The 10,472-nt window shown below is 35.6% G+C and overlaps 1 protein-coding gene across 1 annotated transcript; it reads right to left on the reverse strand.

Moving 5' to 3' along the window:
• Window positions 1–5,738: 5,738 nt before the first annotated feature.
• Window positions 5,739–10,152, reverse strand: LOC109019310 (ras-related protein Rab11D). Its single transcript, XM_019001578.2, has 2 exons — window positions 9,711–10,152; window positions 5,739–6,434 (listed from the first exon to the last, which is right to left on the reverse strand). The coding sequence occupies exons 1-2, from the start codon at window positions 9,929–9,931 to the stop codon at window positions 6,002–6,004; spliced, it is 654 nt and encodes a 217-aa protein (XP_018857123.1). The 5' UTR covers window positions 9,932–10,152; the 3' UTR covers window positions 5,739–6,001.
• Between the last annotated feature and the right edge of the window lie 320 nt (window positions 10,153–10,472).

The raw sequence follows: 10,472 nt of genomic DNA on the forward strand, positions 1-10,472 counted from the left end.
GGCCTTTTCTTCTCATAAAAATCAGACCAAGATCTTTTCTCAAGGTGGAGTGTGAGAGTGAAAGAGTGAGGTGGCCCTTTTGCTTTGTCTTTCAAGAACCTTCTAGGCTCTTCTTGTACAGATCTGGCCAGCCAAGTGGGGGTACAAAACTTAGCCATGAAGCAATCCTATGGTGACCAAATTCGTGGGCCTTAAAGGGCCTAAACCGAATGGGCCTAAAATTTGGGGTTTAAAGAGGGTTTGGGTTGCTATCAAGCCCAAATCCAATATCACTTGGTCCAATCAATTTTTCAAGGTTAACAAGGTTGGATAATGATGTTCTAACACAAATTTGAAGGATTAATAGCATGTGGAAGTGATTTAATCAAGTGATTAAACACAATACTAGAAATCGGATTAGAAAGGGTTTAGAGGCCAACTTTAGGGTTTTGGGGAAACCGTTTAGGGTTTTGATTTCAACAAAGCTTTTAGGCTTTCAATTGGATTCCCACCATTTAGGGTTTCACTAGGATTGAAAACCTCTTTGGTTCTGGCACAATTTGGTTGAGCAGATGAAACAACGTTTTGCTTAAGTGGCATAATCTCACACCTTGATTCCTTCAAATCCAACAAACATCCCTCATGGTGCCAAGTGTCTAATATTATTCACTAAGTGTGGCTAAGATCTTGCCAAGTGTCCAAATAAAACTTCTCTAATCCAATTTGGACATTCCACACTGTGATTTCGAAACACTGCAATTGGTGCGCTTACCGAGGTTACTATTCACTTCGAAAAAGTGAATCATAAACTTAGTACTAAAAATTCCTAAATATTCATATTAACCTACAGTGAAAATATTATACCGAAATTCAACCTCGAAGTGCCCCTAAAAATAATTTCACAATTCTCAACAGACGTTTCGTCCGGAATTATGAAAATAGGCTATTGTGCCATAAAATCCTAAATAATCCACCGAGTCTAATGGCGTAGACCATAATGCATTCTGACACTTCTAACCACCTCAAATAAATAAAACTCATATTTCTAGCAGCATAGTGAGTGATAACACTGACTATGTTGACAGACTAAAACCTATGCAATAGGTCGATTCGTAAAAATTTATGGGGTTTTCACGAGAGTCCTAAAGTCAAAAGAAATTCCGCCAATGAATTTCTAGCGGGCTGTTACAAAGGAAGTGTATCTAGACCACAAAATGGATGAAGGAAGATTAGAGTTTCGGTCATACCACTAGGCGAGCATGCAATAGGGTTTCTAGAAGGATATTGTGATGATGAGGCATTAGGTTTCGGCCTTAATGGGGAGCGCCACATGTCCTCTCATGCAACATAGTCTTTCAAGTTTCCAAGAGAGGGAATAATGTAGAGAAAGGGAGAGGCATTCAGCCATCACACTTGGCAAGTATGCATGGGGAATTCAACATTCTAGAAGATGCAATCATGGGAGTTTTCAGACATACAAATGGCACATGCCACATGGCACCCATGTATGGATGTTTCTTACATTTTCAAGGAAGCAATGATGTCCTAGTAAGAGACAAGTTTCAAAAATGGCAGAGCATGCCACTTGGCATCATATTCATGTGAAACTCTTAGGTTTCCCAAAAGGATAATCATGAAGAAAGCATTAGGGGGTTTCGGCTAGTGCCACTTGGCAAGAGGATTCCGTCCAAGAACACTTTTCAAATTTTGGTTCCCCATACCCTAGTCTAGTGTGTTGCCCCTTTTCACCACTCATATTGATTCTTTTTGTCTGATTTTTATTCATTTCTGGCCAGTTAACTTTATGGGAAGAAAGCCTCATTTATTGGTTGCATTGATTGGAAATCAAACAAAGGAGACGAGGCTATACACGCCTATGTCAAGCCATGCTAGCAATCACACTCTTGCCCATTAATTTTCTACGCCATGCCGCCCATGCCACCAATAAGATTATGGGCTTTTGGTCAGTATGATTATTAAGGTCAGATCTCACTTATTTTCATAAGAAAGCTAGATAAGATTTGAGAAATGGAAGTCAAGGAGATGGCCGAAATCTACTCTCTAGGGTTCTCCATATATTGCCGCCCACCATCACCCAATAACACAAGCATTTTAAACTTGGTGGTGGTTGATAGAGCATTTATGAAGAGTCATTAATGGAGCTCATTGGAAATTGTATAGCATTTATGAAAAGTCATTAATGGAGCTCATTGGAAATTGTATAGCATTTATGAAGAGTCATTAATGAAACTCGTGAAAAATTGCACAACATTTATGAGGAGTCATTAATGGAGCTCGTGGAAAATTGTATAGCATTTATGAAGCGACATTAATGAAGCTCATAGGAAATTGCATAGCATTTATGAAGAGTAATTAATGGAGTTTGTGGGGAATTGCATTGCATTTATGAAGGAGCTATTAATAGAGTCATGGGAAACTACAGCTAGGCGCCACTTGTCCAACATGCATAGCTAAAGTTCAGCTATGCGCCACTTGTCCAACATGCATCAGTTAAAGTTCTGCTATATGCCTCTTGTCCTACATGCAATAGCCAAAATCTAAGGCCATCCACTTGGCAATAATGCTGAAGCAAGGGAGAAAGAGAGTTGGGGCAAATCTTTGTATAAAATCACCTCCTTATCTTCTGTTTTGAGGGGGGGCACAAGAAAATCACTTAGTTCCTTGCTTTTCTCTTCTTTTTCTCTCTATTCACTCACACACGCGTGCACGCACACATACACACACAGCTTCAACTGCACCACATTCAAATCAAGAGCAGATCACACAAAAATGGTAAAAACGAAGAGCTATTGGTTAGAACAGTGCAAACTGAGCCTCCTCTTCAAGGTTTTCAAGATGTGAGTAATCTTTCTCTGTTTATTTTCTTTATAGATATTAAGAGGTTGTGTTAGTGGTCTAATGGAAGCATTTTTTGAAAGAACGAAGTCGATTTGTGGTGTTTATGATGGCTCTAGGTTTCGGTTGGGAGCAATGTGTTTAGTGTTGTTAGTTTGAGTCTAAGCTTAATAAAAATTGAATTTTTATGTCTTCAATGATGAATTCAAATTTTTGATAAGCTTAGAAATGGAGTTTGTCATGTGGACGAAAGGTTCTTACGTGAGATTTAAGGTATTAGGGTTTATAATACCATCTAGAGTTAACACATGCCTCAGTTAGTATCTTGGTGATTAAATATTGTTGATTTGCGGTTGATCTCCTAGATGTTGGATTGTTATGGATGATGTATGAAGTGTAAGGACTCAGATTAGGCTTGTAAATAATTTGTTTGGTTCAGATCTATGAGGAAAGTTAGCTACTTTGATATATTCTAAGGGTCAGAAGTACAATGGAAGCAAGGTACCTTAGATCAAGTCCCGATTTTGAGATTTGAGGGGTTTTTTTTGTTTTTTTTACATGGGGAAGGGGTGATTCGATCATTGGTTATCTTAGTGAGAAACCAAATTGTTACCAATTGATCCAAAGAATCTTGGCTTCGAGATTTGAGGTTTAAACATGTGTTAAAGGATGATTTCTCTTAGGTTTCTCTTAAGATATTTTATTGGGTTTCAGAAAATGAGAAAGAAAAAATTGAATAAAAATATTATAAAGTTAGCAAATTATTTGAATAAAATTTATTAATATTATTTTTTTTAAGTTTATAGAAGTTTTATTAGTTTTTGCGTTTAGATAACAATTAGGTAATGATTATATGAAAAAGTTGAATATTTGAATTAAAAAGTGTTTTGTGTTTTATTGATATTTGAGAATAAAATTATGAGAAGTTTCAAAAAATTATGTCTCATCTCTGTGTCCAAACGTTCCCTTAGTAAATCGTCACCTATTTAGTAATAACACATCAAACTAGATCTAGCACAGAAGCAGAGTATAGAGCTATGGCTTTTGCAACAGCTGAGTTATATTGGTTAAGAATGCTTTCCAAAGAATTCCAGTGTTCAATTGAGTCTACTCCATAGCTGTGGTGTAATAATATGGGAGCATTAGCACTAGCCTCCAATCCTATTTTTCATGCTAAAACTAAGCATGTGGAGGTTGATTATCATTTCATTAGAGAAAAAGTGATTAACAAAGATATCATCCCTCCGTACATAGCCACTGCTGATCAGATAGCAGATGTCTTTACAAAGGGACTCACTTCTTCAAGATTCTTGTTGATCAAAGACAAACTAATGGTCATTGAATCTCCCATCAGTTTGACAGGGGATGTTAAGAATATCATATTAGTTCCAACTCTCATATCAATCCCAACACTCACCAATATCTCAATAGAAGAACATGTGTCAAAAGACGATAGCTATCAATTGTCTGTTACAAATTTAATTATATTTGAACAATTGTATTCATATCTTATCTTATCTTTCTTTTGTAATCATGATACTTATCATATTGTAAACACTCTATCTATAAATATCAAGCATACCAGGCAGGATAATTATTCGGGCCAATTCAATTACTTGGACTTTCTTTCTCTTTTAACCATTGTGCTTCAATTATTCTTACAAGTGTTGCCACATACCACGTTCACTTCCCACTTTTATCTCATTGGTTAAAATGTGACCCTTTATAGTATTCTTGAATTTTTCTTTTTTTTTTTTTTAAAAAAAGACCAACCTTCAGAGGTTTATGTGCAATACCACCATCATTATGGGCGGATAAAAGTGGGTGAGAATGTAGTATCTAAAGCTTCCCATTCTCAAGTAATGCACGAGTTGACGACTAGTTGTATGTTATTACTGTGCGTATCTAGCACCAAAAGAAACCTCCAAATATAGAGTTTTCTTTTGAAAAAATTATTTTCATCAGCCACTATTCACTATCTCACACCGAAGAAGGAAAAATAAAAAAATAAAAAGCTGAAGTGTGAGATATTGGAATGAATAGTGACTAATGAATAGAATTTCTAAATCTCATTCAAGAAATTGTCTTATAGTTGTTATATGTAACCTCGCCTCATATAATGCTCACTTCAGATGTCATCTAACATGCAAATGATACAGGCAAAGAAAACTGCCAAGTGGTATCAACTTCCAGCAAACAAAGATCCAGTTCATATAATATTTAGTTAACCTATCCTTTACGGATATACAACCTGTTATGGCAATGAAGACATGAGTAGCTGTTGGCAAGGGGTGGAGAAGAAGCAAGCTGAGTCTGAAATGCTAAATTGGAACCAATACTAAGAAGTTGCATCAATATTTCAACCTTAAGGACAAGATTTTTTGAAGGGGTGGATAATGTAATGAACCCAAGTAAATTGGGCCGAGCTTGATGGGCGTCCAAATTAATGTTACTTTTTATTGTATTGAGTTGTTAATTGGCAAGGGGTGGAGAAGAAGCAAGCTGAGTCTGAAATGCTAAATTGGAACCAATACTAAGAAGTTGCATCAATATTTCAACCTTAAGGACAAGATTTTTTGAAGGGGTGGATAATGTAATGAACCCAAGTAAATTGGGCCGAGCTTGATGGGCGTCCAAATTAATGTTACTTTTTATTGTATTGAGTTGTTAATCTGTTTAGCGGCCCATGGGCTTAGTTGGTTATGGTCAATTAGAGGTGTTGGCTCAAGTACATGTAGTGGGGAGTCCTTGTGGGAGGGCATCTTGAAATCTGGAATATATTTGTGTTGATCATTTCTGTAATGGAGGTTGGGTCCCTCGAAGAACCTGTAGCTATGAATCAGTGGCTCTTCTGAGCTTTTTATCAAACAGCTTGTGTGCCCTCTGTTTCATTACTGCAATGGTAACAATTCATCTCCTCCACATTCCTTATTACAACAACAAACATCATTCCATTACACAGCAGCAGCCATCCCATTTCCTCATCTCCTTCCTTACAACAACATATACAACGAGGTTCATAACACAACCTTCATGCGTGAAGCCTTTTAGGCAAATTTCCAAACAATTTATCAGACATAGTAGCTTTTATTCAACAAGAAACTATATGTGTAATCAATCTACGAACAATTGAAAATTGCCGTAAACTGCTAGAAAGTACCAACCCCTAGTTTGAGCAGCACCCGATTCTTTTTAGAACTGATTCCTCTTTGACATGTATTGTTTGTCCTCTGGATGGTAGAGTGGAAGCACTTGCATTATCACCCACCTCAATCGCCCTCCTGCTCACAATCCGGTATATCTGGGTGAGGATTTCGGTAAAAGCATTTTCCACATTGGTAGCATCCAATGCAGAAGTTTCCATAAAGTAGAGGGACTCTCTCTCTGCAAATGACTTTCCATTGTCTGTTGGAACAGCCACAAGGTGTCGAAGATCTGACTTGTTGCCAATCAGCATGACAACAAGGTTAGGGTCTGTGTGCTCTCTCAACTCCTTCAACCACCTTCCGACATTCTCAAATGTTGTATGCCTAGTGACATCATACACTAGCAGAGCACCTACAGCTCCTCGGTAGTAAGCACTAGTAATGGCGCGGTACCTATGAAATAGAAAGAGGGCAATCAATCAAGGTGGAAACTAAATATCAACATTCTAATAGCGTGATAATTGGAAAAAAAAAATCTATTTGTAAGCCCACTAATTGACACATATACACACCACTGATGAAAAAAGGTAGCTAGACATCAAAATGGCTAAAGATTAAGGATATCTCACACTATTGACAAATTTAAAAATTTAATTTGCAATTGTAGCAGCATATGTGCATATAAAGTCAACTACTGCTTACGTGAAAAGAAGAAATACCAACAAAATCATCAAGTAATTATGATTAAATACAAAAAAACTCATCTGTGGAAGGCTTCAATTGAAAAATGTAGATAGTCATATAACAAACTCAGCTACGTGATAATAAGGAAAAATGAGCAGAAAATGCATAGGCAGGGGGGGGCACTGCTGATGGGATCAGAAACTTATATCATCCTCTTATGCCCTCTAATTGCAATCATTTGTTAAACTTATCAAAAAAAAAAAAAAAAAACATAGTAGTGATCATTGCACCAATACTAGCAACATTTGTGGGGATATCAAATAGCTGCAAACATTCTGTTTTTAAGGATCGTGATTCAAATCCTCTTAATTTTGTCCATTGACCCTTTCTTCCAGATGCACATCATGGTCTCAGTAATGTAAACCAAAAATGCTTTTTCCCACATTGAACTTACATAGCACAGAATTGTCGGCTAACTCATTCAACTCCTACAAAGAATTCTATCTTGACATCAAGTTTGCACTTAAACAAGCCATTTTGAATTCAAAACAAAGAACATCTGAGTGCGCATCAGAGACAGATTAGGAAACGCTATTCTTCCAATAACAGATTGAGCTTGGCTTAGCCATGGCTCTTACATAGCTAAGCCAGGGAAATTTAGAAGTCTGTGTACACCCCAAGTAAGCTCCCTCTATTCCATAAAACCCTCCCAATTTAACAGGTAATTTTTCTGACTTGAACAAAGTTTCTTCAAAGTATTAATTTGCCAAACCAGGGTGCTGATGAGTCTTGTACTTCCTTCTACACAACCCTAGTCATTGGGGGAGCTGCTTTAAATGTAATGATGTCTCGATGATTAGGGATAGTAGTAATCGAACCTTAATCTGCTATGTTTTTCCATTTCTTCTTCAAAGTAAACCCCCCAACCTCAGCCTCTCTCCCCCTCTCCTTCAAATGAGATGGAGCTGGATTCTGACCTAGTTCATCTTGAAGTGCTTTAATGGGATGCTCAGGAGGCTACTTCAAAGCACACGTAATATTTTGTGCCGGCGGAAGATTCTCCTTTACAGTACCTGAAAGTTCTGATGGGCTTTGAACTGAACTACCATGGTAATTTCACACATTCTGATGGACAGCTTATCAAGCACCTAAAGATTCTGATGGACAGTTATTTACTAACAAAGAGGGAATATCTTGTGGCAGCACTAACCGAATCCAGACTTGTAAATACAATTTCCTATCCTTGAAAATTAAAAAGGAAAATATTATTAAAAGATAGGGAAGTGATACAGGGATTCGGTCACATAAAGAGGATAGAAAGCTGGAATGCATAAATGAGTAATTGGTGATTGCTCAAATAGCGTGTTTATATATATATATATATATATTTATATATATATATATATAAATATGTAATTTATATCTCTATGCTAATCAAATGAGCGCGACTAGCATGCAAACAAGCTCACAGAAACACATATTTATTAGCATCCCTACCTTTTGATGATGTGTGATCTCAATAAGAAAGTCCCCATGGTGAATAGTCCATATAATTTAATAACTCAATAGGCTGGATCCATATGCTTTTTAAGACGTGTAATCTCACAAATAAACAAGTAATATTCTATGGCAGACCTCCAAATCTGAAAAGTTATAGGCCATGGGCAACCATTTTGGAAATGCCAGAGAGAAGTTACAGGCCAAACAACACGCACAGTACTTGAACCAATGAACCATTATGGAAGGGTGTTTAAGAAAGAGATAATAGTCATTTAATAATAAAACTTACCATTACACTTCTCATTTTTCATTACATTATGCAACTTTATTGTTTGAAACTCTAGGAAAAGTTCCACACAAGCAGTGTAGACATAGTGCATCACTAAACTCAGTTGTTCAAACAAGAGTTCCAACACGTAAATATTTAATCTTCAGATAAATTTTCTCATAAAAATATCAAATAGCTTCATTTGTATCTGATATTCCAGCCACTCACTTGCAATAGTCATGACCATTTGACAAATAACCCTGACTAGGGTCTTTTCAGTCTCTCAGCAACCATTTATTCAGCTCATATAAGTTGCAATCAGGTTGTTTTGCCTTTCATGATGAATTTGTGAAGCCAACAGACAAGCAAATACAGTTACCATCCATTAGAAAACCCCAACCTTCTAAATGATCTATCTATAAAGAAAAATCCGAACAAACTCATCTTTCTTTCTGTAAGAACCAAAAGTAAAACTACATATCAAAAAAAAAAGAACCAAAAGTAAAACTTAATTTTGCTGAAGGGAAATGAAATTAGAGGACAGAATGATGGGATAAAGACAATTCAGGCGCTATCTCATCTGCATACAAGTAGTTGAAAGGCCAATAGTTCAGTCCGAAGAGGAAAAACAGTTCCCCACAACAATTCCAGAAGAAACTAATTATATCAAACGAACATAAGAACAAGCGCCTCATGGTATTTTATTGATCAAGCGCATATGATTAAACAAAATATTATAATCCACTTCATATGATTATTATTATTATTATTATTATTATTATTATTATTATTATTATTTTGTATATATTTTTAGTTCATGGGAAACAGAATTATGTTTCTTTACAAGCCTCCCGGATTTCATTTAAAAAATCAAACCCAAAAATAAAAACATCAAGGTAATATATATACTTTTTTTGTTGGTTAAGTAAGGTAATATATATACTAAGAAGGAAATTTCTTGGCCTAAAACCTATTGGATTGCACATAAAAATGCAAATCTGTGTTATTATAAGCAGAAAATTCTGAGAGGAAGGAATTAGCCTTCTTGGCCTCAAAACCCAAATAAAAACCGCAACGTATGTACCAGAAACTATCAAATTTCTTGCTCTCACTAGTACAATAAAGTTTCACACATAGATATCGGAACTCAAGGCACAAGTATAAAATCTTCCAAGTAAGAATCATGAATCCATGAATTTCATGATAACCTATTCAAAGCCCACATGGAAAAATCCAAGATATTGATACAGAGAGGGAAAAAAAAAGGTAACCCACACCTTTCTTGGCCAGCAGTATCCCAAATCTGAGCCTTGACGACCTTCCCATCAATATTCAAACTCTTGGTGGCAAATTCTACTCCAATAGTAGACTTGGATTCAAGATTAAACTCGTTCCTGGTAAACCTCGAGAGCAAATTAGATTTACCCACTCCAGAATCACCAATCAAAACCAGCTTGAACAGGTAATCATAATCATCTTCAGGTTTGTATACAGCCATGTATCAGTGCTCAATTTCTTTGTTCATAGACGATGTTGTTTTTGTTAATCTGAAGTTGGAAATATTTGAAACGAGGGAAAGTAAAGCTTGGGAGGCTTATAGTTTACTACTTTGGATTTATTTATCAAACGTTCATTAGAAGTATAGAATATCAATGTGGGAACTGACAAGATACTCGCAAACTGCAGTAAAGTAACGCTATTCACTTTTTGATCTATCGTATTTTCGTGAATACAAAATATCAGCGTTAATAAGTAAATAGTAATAAATATTTTTTAATTTCTTGTTAGAAAATAATAAAAATGTTGAAATTAGTCTGTTTGTATATCTAAACTTGTTTATATAGTTACGAGAAGTGTTACATTTATAGAAAGATTTTATAAAAATAAATTTATAAATTGATTTAGTTCCTATTTAGATACAGAAAGATCATCAACTCATATCATCTTATTTCATCTCATTTCATTATTATAATTTTATCAAATTTTTATGTAAAATATAATAAATAATTTAAATTTTTTAAATTTTAAAATAATATTTT

Source organism: Juglans regia, chromosome 1 (assembly GCF_001411555.2).
Source record: "Juglans regia cultivar Chandler chromosome 1, Walnut 2.0, whole genome shotgun sequence".
NCBI classification, from domain to species: Eukaryota; Viridiplantae; Streptophyta; class Magnoliopsida; order Fagales; family Juglandaceae; genus Juglans; species Juglans regia.